The 20,210-nt window shown below is 54.6% G+C and overlaps 5 protein-coding genes across 5 annotated transcripts; 1 reads left to right on the plus strand and 4 right to left on the minus strand.

Moving 5' to 3' along the window:
* Positions 1–280: 280 nt before the first annotated feature.
* Positions 281–1,516, minus strand: NECHADRAFT_73405 (60S ribosomal protein L15). Its single transcript, XM_003054383.1, has 4 exons — positions 1,470–1,516; positions 1,262–1,353; positions 821–977; positions 281–767 (listed from the first exon to the last, which is right to left on the minus strand). Exons 2-4 carry the CDS (start codon positions 1,346–1,348, stop codon positions 400–402), a joined length of 612 nt encoding a protein of 203 aa, XP_003054429.1. The 5' UTR covers positions 1,349–1,353; positions 1,470–1,516; the 3' UTR covers positions 281–399.
* Positions 1,517–3,253: 1,737 nt separating this feature from the next.
* Positions 3,254–6,625, minus strand: NECHADRAFT_103189 (uncharacterized protein; the record flags this gene model as incomplete). Its single annotated transcript, XM_003054384.1, has 3 exons — positions 3,254–4,433; positions 4,488–5,151; positions 5,212–6,625. 3 exons carry the CDS (start codon positions 6,623–6,625, stop codon positions 3,812–3,814), a joined length of 2,700 nt encoding a protein of 899 aa, XP_003054430.1. The 3' UTR covers positions 3,254–3,811.
* Positions 6,626–13,201: 6,576 nt separating this feature from the next.
* NECHADRAFT_75133 (uncharacterized protein) lies at positions 13,202–14,192 on the minus strand (the record flags this gene model as incomplete). The annotated part of the gene is made up of 2 exons (XM_003054385.1): positions 13,202–13,330; positions 13,392–14,192. The coding sequence occupies 2 exons, from the start codon at positions 14,190–14,192 to the stop codon at positions 13,202–13,204; spliced, it is 930 nt and encodes a 309-aa protein (XP_003054431.1).
* Positions 14,193–14,633: 441 nt separating this feature from the next.
* NECHADRAFT_75134 (uncharacterized protein) lies at positions 14,634–15,399 on the plus strand (the record flags this gene model as incomplete). Its single annotated transcript, XM_003053664.1, has 2 exons — positions 14,634–14,794; positions 14,826–15,399. The coding sequence occupies 2 exons, from the start codon at positions 14,634–14,636 to the stop codon at positions 15,397–15,399; spliced, it is 735 nt and encodes a 244-aa protein (XP_003053710.1).
* A 229-nt stretch (positions 15,400–15,628) lies between these two features.
* NECHADRAFT_75135 (uncharacterized protein) lies at positions 15,629–16,933 on the minus strand (the record flags this gene model as incomplete). The annotated part of the gene is made up of 1 exon (XM_003054386.1): positions 15,629–16,933. The coding sequence occupies one exon, from the start codon at positions 16,931–16,933 to the stop codon at positions 15,629–15,631; it is 1,305 nt and encodes a 434-aa protein (XP_003054432.1).
* Between the last annotated feature and the right edge of the window lie 3,277 nt (positions 16,934–20,210).

The following is a 20,210-nucleotide window of genomic DNA, read 5'->3' on the forward strand; positions in this document are numbered from 1 at the left end:
TGGCCCACACTTTTCTGCATAGGTACTGTCACCGAAAAATCTATCAGATGGATGAGCCCAGCTAGCCTGCCGCATGGGACGCCAGAGGAGGTTGTGGAAGGACTTCAAGACGACTCAAGTTGACCGTCTCCGTTCTTCTATTCATGTGGCATCTTCTTATACAGCATCACGGCACATCACATTGTATCAAGCAGACGAGGAAATCCAGCCGGAAACCCATATTTTTCATCGTATCGGAATTACTTTGATTCCATTTTTTGCTACCAAACAAGGTTCCCGACTCCCCAGAGTCCAAGCGTGCAATGCCAAAACCAGACCCAGCACTTGGAAGAAAACGTGTAGTGTGCGCCCTCCGAATCGCATGTACCACCACCCAGCAGTGAGAAAAAGGCCGGGCGTTTATCGGTATCGCCACAGGGACAGGGTGTTGTGGCGCTTCCAGGTCTTTCTGCGGCCGGCCTGGGTCTTGTTGTAGCGGTGGCCCTTGTTGAGACCGCGCGACTTCTTGCCGGTAGCAGTGAGGCCGCGGGACTCGCGGTGCTTGTGCACGGGGTTGACGATCCAGTTGATGCGGGGGTCGATGCGGATGGCCTTGTGCTGGGGGTCGACGAGGATGACCTCGTAGTACTTGTAGGTGGAGTCCTGGTTGATCCAGTACGAGTTGAGGACTCGGAGGTTGGCGCAGCGGCGGCCGACACGCTCCTCAGCGGTGGCCTTGAGGGATCGCTGATACTTCAGCTGGTTGATACCCTGGTTGGTGGGCTTGCCTGTTGTTCATGTGTCAGAAGAGTCTCATCCCGTCAAGAAGCAAATGACTGACCATAGGTGGCACCCTTGGGGGCAGGGCGCTTGCGGCCACCACGGCGGACACGGACGCGGTAGATAACATAGCCCTGCTTGGCCTTGTATCCGAGACGGCGAGCCTTGTCCAGACGGGTAGGGCGAGAGGCGCGGTGGATGACGTTCAATTGACGGAGCTATATTGATGCACTCTCAGCAAACGTTCAACGAGTGTATAGCAGAGACGGGGTGAAGAAACACCCCGCTCCCGTCCCAGGCCTCCTTCAGCGTAGATGTATGCGTCTCGATCTTGATGTGCGTGTTGTCCCATCATTGTCGGTGAAGAATTTCTTCTCCTCCCGTTGTTGAGAGAAAACGCACAAAAATTTCGACACCATCGGATACGCGAGGAGGACGAGGGAAAAAAACGAGAGCGGGCGCCGCCGTCCACAAGAGAGTTGGTGATTTCGTTTCAACGTACCTCCCAACAGCGAACTCGGAGGAGGAAGGCGATGACATCCGACTGCTTCTTCTTCTGAAGCTCTTCGACGTACTTGAGGGCACCCATCTTGGCTGTTGTCGGCAACGCAGAGAGCACACGTTAGCAATGGAACAGATTGAAAGGCAGAAGCTTCCAGCGATAGAGGAAAGAACAAATGCTTTGATGCTGGAGAGAGGGGATCACAAACCGGCTTGTGTCGAACGATTCCTGCCGTGTGGTTAGTAGAGGCGAGTGTGTCGAAATTTCGAATGTCACAAAGTTCGAGAGGAAGATAAAAATTGAGGGCACAGTTTGTGGGTTAAGCGACGCGCTAGCCCTGACACAGACTAGCGCAATAGGACTTGCCCCTCAGCCCCGGCACCGTGTGTAGCTGAGTCAGCGAGGTGAGGATGTCCCCTCACCGAGAATTGCCTTTGCTCACCGACCTCATTGTCTAACACCGGATAATTTCACCGCCGCTCATGAATTGGTACCCGCCCAGATTTGACTAAACTCCTCTCAATGAACCAAGATATACACCAGGCCGATCATGTCAACCTATTGCGTGGTGGGGAGAAACTTCAGGACGCCTGTGAATGCCTTCAGCTGCTCTTGCGCCGTCTTTCCCCATGTCTCCTCCGGTCTCTTTGGGATAGCATCCTCAATGAGCTCCCATGCCAGCTTCTCAATGTCGCTGGCGTTCTCTGCGGGTTTGGCTGGCAGTGCGTGTAGATCAGGCATGATGACATGATTGACGATTTTGGACGCCATGTTCACCCCCTTCTGGCCCAAGTTGTTCAAGTCCTTTGCGTCCTGCTCCCAGTGCATCCAGGTTGGCGCCTTGATGCCGGTGTCTTTCTTGACCAACTTCTCGTAGCCCTCGACCGTGTTCTGAAGCTCATTGAGCGTGTTGAGCATGAGCTCTGGAAGGCTTTGAACGCTCTCCTTCTGCAGCGCCGACGAAGGGTTCATCCAGGGCAGAACATGCCCGAGTTCTGAAGACAGCTCCTCCTTGGGAATGTTCTTTTCGACTTGCGGCCTACTCCACGTTGGTCTCTTGACATAGCGAAGAATGGGGTAGTACTCACGGACGCTTCTTCATTTCGTTGTTGATGAACTTGATGAGGTCGTTCCCTCGATTCTGAATCTGCTTCTTTGCATCGCCGACGAGAATCTTGCGTCTCTTGGAGGTGCCGACGCCGTCACCCAAGAGTTTCCTGTGAGCATGTTAGTCGCCGAAACCTGCGAGGAGGTGCGAATCAACCACTACAGACCCTTCGCCTGCTCCATTCGCCGCGTTCTTGCCCCTTCCTTGCCTTGCGGTTCCTGTAGCTTGCTTTCTCGGGGCCCGAGTCGTTTTCTTCGGAGCGACTTCCTCCGTCTGGTTGCTCTCTGCTCACGATTTAGCCAAGCCGACGTGTAGGAATTCGCCAAACTCACCGGTGGCAGAGGGCTTTCTCTTTCTGGTCTTTGGCGGCATGATGAAGCGAGCAAGGAGGAATCCAGAGCAGCGAGGTTTGCAAGAAAAGAATTGGAAGTGAATTGAGATTGGTAGAGGTCGTGTGTTTTAATGGCTTAAGTGCTTGTTAGGTGGTGGACTGAAAGATCGGAGGGGTGGTGTGGAAGGTACGCAGAGGGAAGGCATGACCTCGTTGCTCTTTCCCATTCTGCGAGATATGAGAGTCCAAACGGATTTGGCATCGCACTCTAGTCAACAACTCCCATCATTATCACCACTGCCTACGCCAACGCACAACCTACCTTGGACGATCACATGTATCCAATGTCAATGGTAACTGCAGAACCTTTGGGCCACTTTCACTTAAGCATGATCACTTCACTGTCACGGAACAAAAAGGCTCTGCACCAGGTAGATGGCATCATACAAGCAAGCACTGGGCTTCCACTTTAACCTCTATCACATAGCAGATCTCATTTTTCATGCATCTGAACCAAGAACCCCTAAAGAGACCCCCCAAACTGGATAATAGGACGAAGAAGCAAGCAAGTAGGTAAAGGAAATCTTTGTCATACATGGTCCCCAACTATATCCCAAACACGTCCCTTTTTGATCGCATATTAGTTACAGCCGTGAATGCGAAAGCCATGGATCTCTCTGTCTATAATCTCAACCTGTGAAGCAAAAAACCATTGCGTGCCTGTCATCTGTCTTTCCCCTCCCCCTACTCCCTGTCGTGAAAACGGCCGTTGGATCCTAGATCCTGAGTAGTAAAGTATCGGCATAAACGAAGTAAATCGACAGCATCACAACCCTCGCCTGGCAGCTTACCAATTAAGAGCATGTGAGTGCCTGCAAACGCCTCCCAAAAAGAGTAAAATGACAAAACGAAGGGGTTGGCCGAGTGTGTAGAAAACGCACAAGAAAGCCACACCAGTAGACCACTTGGGGTCAAGTCTTGAATCTCGAAAGGCATCTCTAGCCCCCACTTCTTGTGTATCGGTGGATGGCCCTGAATCTGCCCGAGGCGCAAGGGATTGAATCGAAAGGAATATGACAAGTCAGTCGTCTAGCGCCTTCAAGGTCCCACATCAATGAGTGTTGAGCGAGAGTCCCTGGAACGATCCCACCCAGTCATTCTGGGGAGCCAGAGGCGATGCTCCCTGCGAGTGCGGCGTAGGACTCGGCCCAGACTGCGGGTTAGGGAAGCGCTGTCGCATAGACTGAAAGTCTGCAGGATGCTGAACCTGACCTCCAGGGAAGCCCTCCATGGCCGGCACAGCTCCTGTTCCGTAAGGAACGTTGGCTCTGGGGTTGGGGTTGCCAAACGGACTAAACTGCCCGTATGGGTAGTTGGAAGGGGGATAGCCAGGAGTCTGAGCAAGGCGGCTTTCGTTGCCATAGGGCTGGCTGAATGTTGGCCGGAACCCACGGCTGTCTCTAGCCCCAGCTGTGAAGGCCGTGGCTTGGTGCGACTCCTGGTTCTGCTGGTTCTGCCGTCGATCACTGCCACCGGTGGCACGGTTAACTCCCACGGCACCAGGACCAATGCCGCTTGGGGCCTGGATACCGAGAGTTGGGCTGGCGAAAGAGGCTGGGTTAATAGCAGACATCCAGATTCGCGTTTTGTAGATCTTAAACAGGTCCGTAACGAGAGAGTTGAAGTTGATGTACGAGTCAGCAAAGTAGTAGAAGGTCAACTTCTTCCAATCCCTGTGATAATCATGTCAGTACATCGGCATCAGCAAGTTCATCACGCATACTCACATTTGAAATTCAGCATCCAGGATCTCCATGTTGAGTCCATGCTCCTTAACCTTCTGCATGCACACTCGCTTGGCCTTTGCTTCTTGCCCCTCCTTGTCCCGCAAGGCATGCACCTCATGGCTTTGGGCAAGGCGCTTGATGAGCTTGGGCCGGAGCTCGCCAGCATTTGGCTCTTGAGCATGATGCTGGCTTGGAGGTCCCATGCCCCCAACGGCGCTCCCCTGGAGACCGGTGGAAGAGGCGAGAAGACCAGCTCCAGCTCCCTCTTGCGCAGCAGCGGCACCCTGGGAGTACATCATGAGCCACTTGTACTGCTCCTCAGCGTAGTGTTCTTTGAGCTCCTTGGCTGTCTGCCAGTCGACGTTGTCCTTGGCCACGGTCCCAAGGTCAGTGCCACGATCAGCTTCAACTATGACTAGATCTCCAGGCTTGACAGTGAGTCCAGTGCCCTCTTGGATGTAGAAGACGTCGGCCCTGGCGCATTTGAACAAGACGATGTGGAGCAGCTGGTTGTGCCGGGGCTGAGCGATGCTATACACGTTGCGATGAGGAGATGGCGCGCGGTTCGCGTAGGGGTTGGGGAGGCCATAGGACGAGTACTGGCTTGGGAACCCGGTCTGGTACGCATTTCCCACGTTCGCAGCTCCGCCGAAGTACTGACCAGCTATTGTCGATGTTAGGGTGCGGTCCAAGATAAGGCTACGGGGTGTGCGCTCCCACTCACCGTGAGTAGCAGCTCCGAACGCAGAAGCGTCGGGGTAGCCGGGAGGATAGTCTTGAGATTGCTGCATTTCGGCTGCGGAAGGCTCAAGAACTGAGGTAGCGTCTGGGATAGAGCTGATAGATCCTTGACGAGTGGGCATGTTGGCGAAAGAGTGTCGTCTGCTCTGCGAAACGTCTGTGACAGGAAATCCGAGCGAGGTCGACCAGAGGGCCTTTTTGAGGTTGGTATTATCAACCTTCCGGCCATCCCCGCCAAACGGAGCGCGAATAGATGCCGGTCCATATTCGCTCATCCGGCGATTTAGAGCTCGTTTGGCCAACATCTCGCCTGCCTCGTTTGCTTCATCAAGCTCGTCAATGGCAAAATCGGATTCTTCTGGCACGGTCTCTCGCAATGAATAACCGTTTCCCATATAGCCAGATCCGGTCACAGCCCGAGGCCGAATGCGTGCATTGTATTGCGTTTGTTGTTGCCGAAGGATCGCGTTTTCTCGCGCGAGCATCTCGATGGTTTTGGCGTCAGAGGTTTGTTGAGCGGGTTGGTGTTGTTGATGTTGGTGCCAAGATTCCTGTAGCGATTCATTTGGGCTCTCGTCGTCATCATCCTCTACTTCCTTCACTTTCCCGAGCATTGAACCATCGTTGGCCATTTCACTCAACATACTAGGGCGAGAAGGTCGATGGCTAAGAACAGGGTGACGAGCACGCCCCAAGATAGCCGAGGAGCTCATAGCAGGTGGAGCGGCTGTTGACTCGGGATCAAGCTGTCCAACTGAATACGACTGGGATCGGTAGGTTTTAGGTGTGGGGTGAAGGGGGATCGCGAAAGGGATTTGAGGGTTGGGCCCGGGATCCCGTGATACCGGAGATGTCTGCACGTCGCCGCCAAAGAAGGAGTTGCCTGCAGTTCCTGGAGGCATGGTTGATGTAGGAGATGGCAGAACTTCGCTGAGTCTCGAGGGAGGATCCTTGCGCTCAGCGTTCCAGATTCCAGTTCCCCATGGAAAGGTGGATGACCCTGCTGGCCGGCCCATGACAGACGACGTTGAGTGCGAGCCCCAGGTGCCCGCACCAGCCTCGGCAGATGGAGTGCTAGGATGTGAAGCTGTGGGCGACATTGAGCTGCTAGCAAATGATCCTTTGCGAGGACGGCCTAGGGTTTGCGAGGTTTCGTTCAGCCACGAAGGTCTTCGAACAGGCTTTGGCGGTTGAGAGCTGGATTGTGTAGCTGTGTGCGCGGACTCTTGGCGATGGTCGCCTTCGTCGTCTGAGCTAGCGAGAGCCTCTGAATCTGGTGTGGATGTTCGAGCATGCAACTTGTCGAGAAGTAGTGACTGATTGTTGGCCGTGGCCGCAGCATGAGAGCCTTGGCCTAGTCTCGACGGCGGGCCTGTCTTGAGTGAACCAGAGCTCATTGTCTGTCAACCTGATAATGAAGCCGCCTGGATATCCTCCAAACTCCTGCAAGGCTAATGCTGTGGGAACGTAGTCCTGTATGAAGACAGAAGAGGTGATGCGACCTGGTTGCTGGAGCCGTGGAGAAGAGGCTGAAGTAATGAGTTCTTTTCAGAAGAGAATGGAAACGTAGCTATGACTGATTAGTCCAATTCCATGAGTATTTGGTCTGCTAGGCAGTTATTCTGGTGGTGGGGAAACAAAGGCCTCGTGACAGGCCGGGAAAACAATGCGCAGTCATAGATGGCATACAAGTAAGTCATAGTGAATATCGCACCCAGACCAGCATATGGGGGCAGGGAAATGGGGCAGTGGTGTGGTGATAAAGAAGCGAGATGGGGAGGTATAAATCCAGCTCACTTACCAGAGACGCAGATCTCGAGGATGTCTATGGGCTATGTCGTCACACGTGCCAAATTCTAGTTCGTGAAAACAGATGAAACGCGAAGGAAAAAAAATAATAACGATGCTGCAGCCGGGATTGAGGAGATGTGGCTTCGCGGTGGCGATTCTGGTGGAAATCTGCAAGTCGATGCAACGGGGAATCTGGCTGGCGCGAGCCCAGGTGGTCGATTAGTGTGGTCGGAGAGAGTAGAATATCTAAACACCAGCGCGTCTAACCCAAGGCGCAAAGAGATGATTCAAGTCGTCGAGAGAGGTAGGGTGACGAAAGCAGGCGTGAGGCGGACACGCATTCGCAAGTAGGACTTGATCAATGTCGGAAAGGTGTAGAAGGGACGAGTGCGTCAAGTGCTGCGGCGACAAAGGGAACTAGTCGTGGCCCATTGTCAGAGAGAAGGCTCGCAAGCAGGCGCGCAAGACCGACACCACAGACACCGAGGGAATGACGCGGGGTTGGTCACTCGTAGGGGTGGCCCGTATGGCGAGAGACGACAGAGAGACGACAGAGTCGACGGTGGCGAACAGGTGGCGGTCGCTGGGTTAGTCGCTTCCTGAGTCCTGGACCTGCGTCGACCACTACAGCATCAACAGCAATGCCAGGAATGGACTGGCAAAGAATGGTTGATCGCGGATAGCGGCAGGTGGAACGCACGAGAGATGAATGAGGAGAGGGCTCGCGGCGGTTGCTGGACGATCGGAAGGCGGGGGAGGAGGACAGCGTCGCGCTGCGCACACACAAAGACGACAGTAAATGAAAATGGCAGTAGACCGTGATGAGGAGACTTTGTTTCGCGTGTCGCGGGGCGGCGTTGCAGTGCGTCGCGCGTTGCTACTGCTTCCTGCTTGTTGACTGCTGCCGCTGCTCTTTGCGATGCGATGCGATAAGTGCTCAGGTTGTGTCGAGGTGCGGTTGCGACACGAGACCAGGTTCTAAGTGGTGCTGAAGAGGACGTCGAAATGGCTGGCGGCGGGCGGTATGGGCCTCTAGCTAATAATGCCGTTCCTCTGCGGGTACTGGGGTGGCGGCGCTGGAGCTTCCAATGGGTGAAGTTGGTTGGCGGCGCAGCAGGGGAGGGGTCCTGTCCTAGTTGTAGGTCGGCGCAGCGTCGCGAGAGGATGGCTGGAGAGAGGGGAAAGGTTGAATATGGAGTCGTGACAACCTTTTGATGAACAGAAGAAGGTGGAGCACGGGAGCAGCAGAATCCAGTGGAGAGTGCCGAAGTGGAGAGGACCGCGAGGAAGAAGGAGGAGATGCGGTCGGAACACCGTAGGTCGGGAGTCTGATCTTCTGATCAGGGACTGAGGGGTACGCAAAGTGGAAGACGCTCTGTTCCTAGTCCGGTTACCAGCCAAACCTGGAGAACGATGCGTTAGCGGAGAGCCCTAGAGCAAGGTACCGATACCTCTGGTGACCACGGCTTGATTTGCAGCACGGGCGACGCCAGAGGCAAGGCCAGAGAAACACCAAAACAAGGGAAAAGCCACCAAACTCGTACCTAGACAGAGGCAGACCTCGGATAAGTTGTTACTTGATTTGCAGGAGCTAGGGCAACCGACGTCTTCGCGAAACCAAGGACGTGGTTACGATCCAGACTGGCGGGTTAATAAGGCACGTCGGCGCATCCAAGGTGCAGTAGCCGTGACCGATGGCGGTCTCGGAAAGTGGGCAATGATCTGGGGAGAGCTGCCTTAGCGAGCTAGCTGGGCGAATGCTCTGTCGCCTGCTCGGTAGGCAGTTGACGCTAGGACAGTTGGGCCGTAAGGCACGCGATATCGAGATGCGATACGAAGGCAGAGGATGAAGATGAGCGTGGGGAACTCGATCTTGATATGCTTTTCCAGACGTTGCAGAGGAGGGGACCCCCTCTTGGAAGATGGTGTCAACTAAGTGGCGGTAATGGCGGCGATGGGGAGGGAGGCCAGTCAAGGTGGTGTTGTTATTGTTGGAAGTGATGGAAGCCAAAGGTAAAAAGGGTGGATGGATGGATGGATGCGGAGTGGAAAGAGCCAGGGCACTGGGGGATTGGCAGGAGCCAGCAAACGTTCTCTTGGGTTAACTTAACTGGACTGTCACGACGGGCGTCGAGTTATTGGTGATTACTGGAGGCTCTAGAACAAGGCGAGAGGATGATGCAAAAGAGCTCTATCATGAAAGGTAAATGGCATGGTAACTGTACCGCAAGTTAGAGTGTAAGCCCAGGCGCACTGCCCTACGTTCCCGCGCTCTCTCCCAGGTCAATTGGCAGTCTTCCAGCAAGACCTGGACCCTGACACGACGCCCAAAGAACACGCACTGGGCGCATTGAGGTCTCGAAACACATCCATACCCTGGACGCATTAAGGACAGGCCAATGCAAATATGAGGTCTTTCCTGGAACGCAAACTATCTGACAGGACCTGGGTGCCGCTCTCCTGGCCGCTGATACGACCATGGACGGGCAGCAACATGATCTGAATTTTAAGCTGCTGATGGCCATTGGCAGCCGTCCGTGCAGCGAGTGCCTTCACTGCTACTGCAGCACAGCACAGCACAGCACTGCACAGTACAGTACATGATGAGGTTGGGAGGCTGCGTCATTCGCCTCTCGTGATGCACAGTTTCAATGGGGGCTGGGATGGACGAGTCCCCGTCGCATCAACAACAGCACCCGCAAAAGACGGAGCCTATGACGCTTGGCTCTGCCGCTGCCCTTCCTTCAACGTTCCTCATCTCGTGCCCGTTGCGTACCTCTTGTGTAGGGGGGCCAGCGGGGGACGCGACTAGAGTCTGTTAAAGGGGGGGATGGGCGGCTCCTGAAGCTACAGAAGGACACCCACTCACAGCAGGTAGCCGCTTGATGATGGACGTCGACCTCCGGGACACAACAGGCAAACAAGTCGATTCTTCCAGGCTCAAGGTGGTGGATGCCCTCCCTGTCCTTGCAGGGCTCCGTGCTTGGTGCCGTTACAATGAAAGCGGATTGGACACTCCACACATGCGCTACTCGGAAGAAGCTCATCGACTCCACCTGGACCCCGACCAACCGAACGCTCAGCGTCAGAGCATCCATGGATCACATCAGGTGAATCAGTCGCGGGAAAAGGCGAGGAAACCGGACGGCATGCGGAGGGACCAGGTATGGCTGGCATTGCAGCTCGAGGCATGGGCTAGGGCTAAGAACTGGAGCCGGAGACCTCGACTCGAGGACGAGACCCCGCCGCCACTGGGCTCCATGATGATGGCTTTGGTAATGCCTCTCGGCACCCGGTGAATTCATTGTCATCCGACGCGCAGAAAGGCAACGGCGTCATCGTGTGTTGTAGCTTACCGGACGAACTATGATCGCGTCTCCCGTGACCATGCCATAGGTGGGATAGGCCGGTCAGCGATGCGATCCAAGGGACTCCCTGATCAAGATCGCCGCCGTACTCTAGTGCAAGACACAGTTCCCACCTGCTGGAAGCTCTCAGTCAGAGTTCCTCACGTCACTTTCCGGAGCTGGGCCTGCAATGGATCTTCTCAGTCTCAGTTTGAAGAAATAAAGAGCCGCGATTGACAAAAAGCAATATTCTTGCGTCCCAGGTTCGCGCTTCTCGTTCATCATATCATCCAACCTTGCTCCCTACCGAGATCAAATATGATCCCTGAGTGTCTCGAATGGTCTCGGGGAGCCTTACGGATTACAACCGTTCGAAACCCTGCTCCAAGTCTTGGCTCCTCTTCGCTGTCTGGGAATGCCAACCCCGTCCTCATTCCCTGTGGGTGTAAATGTGATAAACTTTACTGTGCGCACCAAACCTCCAGGGAAGGAACTTGCCTGTGATGGACCCAGTGGATGTTGCCCACACACTACCAGACAGTGACTGACTCTCCAAATTCACACTGTAGTTGAATCCATGGCAAAGCACCTCCCAGCATCGAGCTCACGCCCACCAGGAACTGCCGTCTTCTCATTAAAGTATCGACAGGCCTTCAGGCTCTACCGAGCATTGAGTTCTATGCGACAGCTCGTTCAGGCCCGTGACTGGTTCACCAATCTCGATGGCAACATCCTCAATTTGCTAAGCAACGCCAAAGCCTTCTGAGCGTTGAACCGTTTGGAGCAATAGCAAGTCCAGGCCATGACAATTCGGCACATGGGAATGGCAGATTCGACACGCCATGTGGCCCGCATTGGCCAAGGCGTCGATCCTCACAGGTCACAGCGATCCTCACTCGCTCTCACCAGATACTGGGGTTACGGTGGAGATTCAATTACCCTGCTCTCCCGCCTGGTGCTGTGCTGTACTATACAGTAGCCTTCCCCGCGACGGCTTCGGCCATTCACCTGCGGCTCCTCGCCCAGTCGACCGTCCCAATGACGCAGCTTTGGCGCCAACATCCCCAAGAGTCTCCAGCTCGTCGCGGGCGCTAAAGGGCTAATTCCCCGTCAGGTGTTTCTGGTGCTGTTTTGTCTATAAATCGGCAAACTGGATATGCTTGCCCAACTCGAGAACATTAGCAAGGTGCAGGTTATAGACCAGCGGATGAATGCGACAGGAACATCTCGCTCGACCAGACTTGGCTCGACTTAGCGTCAAAGAAACCACCTTGTTCCTCCATGCCAGGGGGCGCCACCAGCTCACAGCATTTGGTCAGTCGGGACGAGAGGAAGACATTGTTGCAGAACTAGCTGCACCGCGGCTGCAGCACGTCACGCGCCATCATGGCTGGGTTCCTGGAGCTGGAGGTGTTTACTGGATTAAGGTAGGCAAGATGACGGCACTCGTTCTCCAGGACGCCGGCACGCCGGGCACGGCGCACCTTTTGCTGGAGACAGCGTTGCTTCTGACAAGGCCCTTGCCGCTCCCTCCGAGGCCAGAGGTTGATTCGGGCCATGATCGGATATATCACACACGTACCCCCTCAACGTCTCAGCCTCCTCGACAATCATTGGGCTTGGGAATTGAAACCAAGCGTCGCCTTGGGGGCCTGCATGTCACTGAAATGCATGCATCCAGAAGACCCCGGAGAATTCATCGACTTGAGTTGACCGTCAGTGCTGTTTGGTCGTACGAAAAAGGCCGGTAGTCAACTTGCGGGACTTCTCATGAAGCACTAAAGTCCAAAAACCGAAACCTTGATGCCATGAGAGACGATACGAGGCTATGGGTTCGGATATTTAGCATGCGCAAGGCAAACGGCCATGATCTTCCTGGCCATCACGACAGCCACGGCACGGAATGGGATGGATGGGCGTGGTGGAGGTGTCCCCGCCATGCGATGGATCCATTGGATGTTGCACCTCAAATCCATTGGTTCTGGCGGGGTGCTACCCCGGATTTTCTCCTCATTTCGTGGAGCCTCAGGACGGAAGCAGGCTTTGTACCCAAGGGTACCGGTTCAAGAGAGCAGGATGCGCACTATCAGCCTGACCATATCCCCCCCGACGCCTGTTCAGGTGGAACAACGTTAGTCTGGTACGGCAATGCCCGTGCCAATCTTATTGCGCTTTCAGGATCGGACACGACAGCGGACGACGATGGCCTTACACATGCCATCGAAACGTTCCTGACTGTGGAAACATGGCAAGGATATTTCGGTAACCCAGCACATATGCCAGTGTATCGCGAAGAACGAATGCTGCCATCGCGATCGGAACCTTTCGAGTCCAGCACGAGACCTCACAAACCACCAGGTTGGTGGCTGTGCCGCGCTGCAGCCGAGGACATCTGCATCAATGGCAAGCCCGCAGCAAAGCTTGGCGTCGTCGAATTGGAGAATGTCTGAAGGTCGCTCCTTGATTATCGGGCAATTTAAAGTTCGCACACCCTCTACTCCGAATCCGGCCACGGGACAAAGTGCCGCTACAGTATCCTCGCAGAGAGGTTTGAGGGGCTAACAAGGCGCCATGAGTGAACGATGACCCAGGTCTACTGTGCTGCAGAGTTGGGCATCTCCGGTTTAGAGAGGAGCAACACCACATGAATGGAGTGCCATTTGTTGATGTCTCATAATTCATCGAGGAAGCTCATAAGTCTTGATCTACTGATACATACGATGCAGTGAAATAATGTACACGAAGGAGGGAACAGGGCATGAGCATACGTGGGTATCATGAGGTTGTCCCGCCAAACTACTATACAGATACAATGGGTTCATATCATCCAGCTATCTATGCTGCCGAAGCCACCTGTCCCTGTCCCTTTTGCTGCTTCAGCTTTTCTTCAAACTTTTCAAACTCCTTGAGAGCAATCTCCTCCTCTTGATCCAGCACTTGCTTCACACCCTTGACCTCTTCAATCTGATGTGGCGTATTAGCGAGCCATTACGGCGTGGTATGAAGGAGAGGAAACAGAACTCACATAATGCATTAGCATGCCCTCAATACCGTTCTTGAGGGTAACCGTGCTGGAGTCGCATGTGCGGCATGCGCCTCGCAACCTGAGGTGTACATATCCTTCATCATCGAAACCCCGGAAATCAATATCACCGCCGTCTTCTTGGATCGCTGGTCGGATGCGCGTCTCGAGCAATTCCTTGATCATGCCAACAACCTCGCTATCATCCTCGTTATATGCCAGACTATCCTCCTCAGCTTCGGGATGGGTCTCTCCCTCACGACGCTCAGCGACGTTGACGAGGGTCTCGCCTGATGTAATTGCCTCGGTAATGAGGGCAAAGATCTCGGGTCGGATATGCGCCCAATTGGCATCGGCAGCCTTGGTCACAGTGATAAAGTCAGCGCCGTAGAAGACGGAGGTGACTCCATCAATATTCATGAGCTTGGCGGCGAGGGGTGAGGGGTGCGGCGGTGAGATGGTCGCTCGGGGGTTGAGGTATTCGATAAAGGGCGTAGATATGCCCTCGGGGACGACGCGGTGGTTTGGCAGGAACTTGAGGGCGTCGGGGTTCGGCGTGCCCTCGGTCTGGATGAAGATGGTTCGGACGCCGCTGCCGACGCCGGCGAGCCCTGGGGCGGTCGCCGACCGGGCGCGGAGTTGTACCCGAGGGCGGGAAGAGGATGTAGCGGTAGGAAGATGGGTTCGGACTGTGCTAAGAGGACGAGTCCATCGCGGCGCTGTCCGGGAGGTCGTCTCCGTGGCAGACCGGGTGAGGGTAGCCAGTGTCCGTGACACAACTCGGGGAGCTCTGGAAGAAGCCATGACGCAATTCCAAAAGCTGGAGTAACGATGATGGCAGGGAAAAGAAAACGAGAAGCGAATTATAGGTGAAAATTCCAGAATATCAATAGGAAGGATTCGTAAAATGCCTCCGCTTTGAGAATTAAGAGGGAAAAAATAAGAGCGATTTGGTGTTGGACTCTCAAGTTTTCGCCGCCGTCCTCGGTCTTGTGTAGCCGTGCAAGCCGTGATAGGCCCGAGCATTAGTAATTGCCGTGCTATGATGCAAGGGCAGGCTGAGAGGGACCCCGTCGCGCACGGACCATCTCTTTTCTTTTTCTCCGTTGTTCGAAGCGCGGGTCGGAAAGCCATGACGCGCGGGGAGCTTGGCTTATCACTTTTTTTTTTCCTTTTAATTGCAAAAAAGTTGATATCACACTTTCAGCCCGATCTTGCTTTTACGTTGAGCGCTCTTTTATGACTATGTCGACTACTCAGGAAGAATCAGATAAGGCTGCGCAGCCTACGAATGAGACTTTGGTGCCGGACGCTGGAGCTCAAGATGCTGCTGAAGCTACCGCGAGCTCTGATGCGACACCGCCCAAGCCTTCACTCTGCGGCGTGTGCAATGTAAACCCGCCCAAGTACAAATGCCCACGATGCTATCTCCCATAGTGAGTATACTTCCTTTTCCCTATACCAACCATTACGAGTCCTAACGAACCTAAGTTGCTCCGTTGCTTGCAACAAGACACATCGCGAGAACCATCCTCCTGACCCCGAGCCCGCACCCAAACCCGAGCAACCCCAACCGCAGCAGCAATCCTCAGAACCGCGACAACCATTCGACCCTTCAAACCCCTTCCGTGCTCTCGAATCCTCCGACAAACTACGCCAGCTCTTCCAGAAATATCCCCACCTGCCCGACCAACTCCTTCAAATCCACGCCGCTACCCTCCCACCACCCGAGACCAAGTCTGCCATTCCTGCCTCCCTGCTCAAAGGCCTACCGCCAAGGAGAGAGACCTGGAACCACGACATAGGAATACAGAATGGCAAGGAGGCTTTGCGCAGGGCCCGCCGCGCTGACGGCGAGGAGGGCGATGCAATTCGCGAGTACTCGGAGCTGATACTGCATCTCATGAACACCGATAACGCTCAAGCCGATGTCGGCGACATACTGCGCCAGCAACTCGCACAGGAGGATACAAAGCTTATCGAACGCTTAATGGCACAGGAAAAGCGCTGAGCGGGCATCAGTGTTACACGCCGCAGGACCAAAAGGACGACGACATGTTCGCCCCTTGGATTTCACCTTGAAAGCGCGTGGTTTTAAAATTGCATAAGGCTAAGAAATGTCTCTTGGTCCGAGTCTGAATAGTTGATGATAATGTTACAATGTGTCCCTGGTTGGTGTCATATTATTCTTCAGGTATAATCCATCTCATATCTCTTCCATTCCCATGTCCATTCGCTCGCTAACGCTTGAATCGCCCCAGAAATCCAGCCTTGGGTGATTTTGGTGAGGTTGAAGGCTGAGCCTGAACCTCTGTTACATTACCAGCAGGGCTAAGCTTCTCCCCGTTGTTGGTCTTTTGGTTCACACTGGCCTTGCGCTGCTTGAGGCCCGCCCACTTGGAATCTCGTCGAACCTTGGCTGGCTGATCGCTCTGCGACCAGTCCACACGGTGCACCTCGGCAGCCCGCTGGGGATTGGCCATGTTGGCAACACTGCTCCTTCGCGAAGCCGTCGTGCTGGTGTTGTCTGATCCTCGCCGGTTGGGAGAGTTGGCGTCGCCAAACTCGGTCTTGAAGGGCGACGCTGGACCAGAATCGCGCGCAAATGGCGACGAGACGTCCGAGAAGCCCGATGAGCTGGCAGAACCTCGTCTTCCAGAGGTAGGGTTGTTCTGGCAGACGGCCCCGACGGCGGTTGAGTCTCTGCGGAACGGGACTTGAAGTTGGGGATCACCTCTTCCCCACATGTTGCCAGTGCTCATCCTTCGGCCTGGCTCACCCGCCTTAAGATCGTTCCAGCCCTGGACAGAGATTCGAGGGTTCTTCTGCTGCGAGTTTTCCTCGTCCACCTCTGCAGTACTCTCCAGCCTTGTGCGGCCAGGGGGTCCCGATGGTCTACCGCTGCATAGACTCTGTGCTCGTCTGTACTGCCTGTTGTATTCTTGCAGCGACATGCTCCCATTGTTCATGGAGTGAGGCCCGGGGACAGGTCTCATCCCCTTGGGGGAGGGCTGAGCCTTTTGTGCCAGAGGCTCCACGGTAGTTGTTCGAGCAAACTGTTGCGCCGCTACCTGTGGCACATGTCGATAGCGGACCTTCTTCTTGGCATCTTCTTCTTCCTGCCGTTCAGTTTCGTCAGTGTAGTTGGAGCCCCTGAAACGGAGGTGGTCAAAGATGCTGCTTCGGCGGGATGGCGCAGCCTGAGTAGGTGTACTCAGTTTGTCGTTCTTCTTGTCCTTGTGGGACTTGGGTGCTGTTGATGTCGTGGCTGGAGCCGGTTGCTGTGCCGGAATAGTCCTTGGAGATGGCTCGCCCATGTCATTTGCCGACATGGGCACCTGAAGTTGGTTTTGTTGCAATGGCTGTCCATCTTGTTCAACAGCGAGGCCGGTGAGCTTCTTGCTCAGCTCATTGGGATCGAAGGGCTCAATCTGGATGCTCTTTGGCCTGTGCCTGGGCTTACCCGAGCTGTTGGTCTTGCTGGCAAATCTGTTCGTTGGCTCGTCCATCGAAGCACCCGTTGTATAGAGCATTGTAGTAGTCATGTTGGGCAACTTAGGGGGGCCTCAGAAGAAATACCGGTGTGGGAACCTGAGGAATGGAATGACACTGTGACTGCAGCGACGAGAGTGGCGTTGACCAGACTACCTTGAACGGCAAGGGTAGCTGTGTCGAGAGAGGGTGACTATGCTGTGCTCCTTGTTTTTTGCAATGTGAAAGAGTAGTGTGCTGGATATCTTGGGAACAAGTCCTCGTGGTCCAGGGGAAGTCTGGCATCATAAATGTATTCCGGATTCGCTTGGGAGGCGAGATCTTCCCATGGTCATGACTATGCTTCCTTGGCAAAGCATCAAAAAGCCTTTCGGGCCTGGCCCGCAGGGGGAAAGTCTGAAATCGGCTGGTGGCCCATGATGGGACGGCGTCGATCCGCAGCAGAGCCACGGCGCAACTGGCTCGTGCCCCGACGGCAACGTGTGGGGCAGTCCGGCCGGAGGTTATTCTGGCATGGCAGCGTGGTAGCCATGATGCCCGTGTGCATTGTCGAGGGTCCCTGATCGCCGTGGGCCGGCAGTTCTCTCTGGGGCAACCTGTCGAACAATGGACCCAGCTGCTCGGAGAAGATGCTTTCAGTCAGGGTTCTGTGGGACGCAACATGGCCATGTCTCACATTGCTCAAGTCTCCAAATGCGGACACACGGGATCCCAGCATCATTGAACAGCGTTCCGGGAACACGGAGGAGGCACCCGACGAGTTGTCTCCAACCAGAGCTACGGCAAGACATTGTAGTCAAGTCCCCACTGCAACAACGTTTGCATCGCTCAAGGTCGGCCGAGTCAACCAGGTGTGCAAGGGTGTCGGAACGATGAGGTGGGCGTGGGCCGGCTCGCCAACAGCTGAGCGTGGCTAATCGGGCATGGTGTTGTTGTCGATATGTCAGTGAAATTCCAGTCTCGGGGCCAGAACTGAGATGACCGGAACTTGTCCAATCACAACCAGCCGACATGGTTCTGATGCCCACGGAGGCATCACTTCCGCGGAATTCCATTCTTGAATGTGTTCTCCTAGGAAACAATGTAGTCACTTAGCTCTCGCTCGAACAATGCCCTCAAGCTCAAGCTCACGTCGTTCTCGCATGTCGGCACCGAAAGAGTGATGATGAATCATAATCCCCAAGACACCGTAGTTAAATACGCAACTATCGTTTCAAAAGTTGACCATGATGTAACGCATACAATTTTGCCCATAAAATAGAGGATCGTCGAACATGCTTGATCGCGAGTCTATCACTAGGCTGGCACGGATCGACTCTTGCGGGCAAGTTCGTGCCGCCAGGACGTGATTTAAGTTGCTCGACCCCGAATCGGCGGCGCCACAGCTCCCGGGAGGGCTCCATGACACTGACAGGACTCACATGGCGGCTCGTGCGTTGCCGGTTTGGGAGCATCAGCTTGGGAATGTGCCAAGCCACATTGTTGGTGACCTTGAGTCGTAGGGTTAGGCACAGACGGGGAATGCGTCCGGGAACTCGGGGATAGTGCCGGTGTTGAACATTGTTTCTGTGAGCATCCGCGTCATTGGCGTAAAGTCTCTCGATGCAAGATATTTGCCTTCGACCTAGCAAATCAGGAACCAGGGGAACATTTTCTCAACATGTGCGGCTTCCAGCAAGGGGCAAAGGGGCAACTGCCCGTGGCGTTGTCAGGCGGCAGTGAAGTCTCATGGCTGTGGAAAACGGGCGTTACTTGATGGTTATGCCGGAGAACGGCCTTGGTGCGAATGCCTTGCAACTGGGTGATGACAATTTTGATATTGTTCAGAAGCCTACGTATGTCTACTACGTAACGTTAGTACGCAGTCCCGTGCTAAAGACGCAAGGTAGCCTTAAGTCCTTTACCGTCCTGGCTGCGGAAGACGTACGAAGTTAGTGCTGCAGTCTCAGGCTAAGCTCCTAAGCATTGTTGGTTAAACTCTGTTGAGGTTGAAGCCTTGAAGTTCGTCGGGACGGACCCTGACTCCTGAATCGCACACGCTTGCTTATCGCACGATCTGGGAATTTCATGCGGGAGAGGCGGTCGACGCTCCATCTCGAGGATAGCTCAACACAAGAGTCATTGGATCACAACAACGCCGGGAACCCCACCAAGGGATACGAAAACAGAAGAGCGCTAATGAAGCATATCGTGGACAAGCCGGGCACCAGGGGACGATCGTAGATGAGAGTCGCCACGATAGCTGGACTGAAAACTCTGAGGAAGCCCGGCCGAGTTATCCGGTATTTCATGTTGCCCTCTCAAAGATTTGGCGGATCAGAATCACGGCAGTTGTGAAGGATCGCAGGGCGGAGGAAGAGAGGCTATCGAGTGCCCCTTAAACCAAGTGACCAAAAGATGAGAGTGATCCAGACGCGAAGAGGACCCTCGATTGTGAAGGGCAAGACTGTTCCAGACAAGCCAAAAAGCCGACACAGAGAGGCAGAAGTCGAGCCCTGCGTTAATCAGCTGAGCGTTTAGGGGCCTCGATCGTCGTCTCCAAGCCACTGGCATGCCAAACTTGACATATCGATAGACCAGACTCCGTGAGCTCTCTGGGTATCAAGTACCGCATCTCATCTTTAGACAGCGTTTCGAGCCCGGAAAGACTGCACTCAAGGGTGGTGCGCCTCGGCCCGCTAACCGTCACTCAGGAATCGTGGAAGTTTCGTAAGAGGTGAACAATGGAAGTAAAGCAGTTGGGGACCTGCAGACTGTCGTGCGTGCAACCCCTCGATCGGAACCGGAAGACTGGCGACAGGGTTCTTGTTAGGTAGTTGCGGACCATGCCCACGTGTTACCGGGAATGGACTCGGGCAAAGTGCTATCCACGCATCTTGGGTTTTGGGTCATGTGGGACAGAAGGTTCAGAGGGCATCACGGCACTTCTTTGGTGTCTCCCCCAAGGTTTTGTTGGAACGAGCGCCCTGCTAGGGAGCTTGGATCTCTTTGTCGTCATCATCCCGAGGCGCCGAGGATGAGCTGCTTACTCTTTAAGGAAGAGCTAGACCAGGGTCAGCCATTGCTTGATGGGTGAGTGTGTTGACACATACAACAAGAGAACAAAAGAGTCGAGGACAAATAAAAGAGGGGACTTGTCTGTCTCATGGATTAGTAGAAGAGGGATAGTTACACAGCTGAAATGGATCTTGGTGTTCGTCAAAGAAGTCTGGATGGAGCCATCCATAGCATCCCCGTGATCTTTGGTGATGCAGGTGCAAGCGAGAGTGGGGGACGAGGTAGGGATATACGAGCGGTTGCCATGTGAGAGCCATGCGTGGGCGCACTGCA

Source organism: Fusarium vanettenii (assembly GCF_000151355.1).
Source record: "Fusarium vanettenii 77-13-4 chromosome 1 genomic scaffold NECHAsca_1_chr1_3_0, whole genome shotgun sequence".
NCBI classification, from domain to species: Eukaryota; Fungi; Ascomycota; class Sordariomycetes; order Hypocreales; family Nectriaceae; genus Fusarium; species Fusarium vanettenii.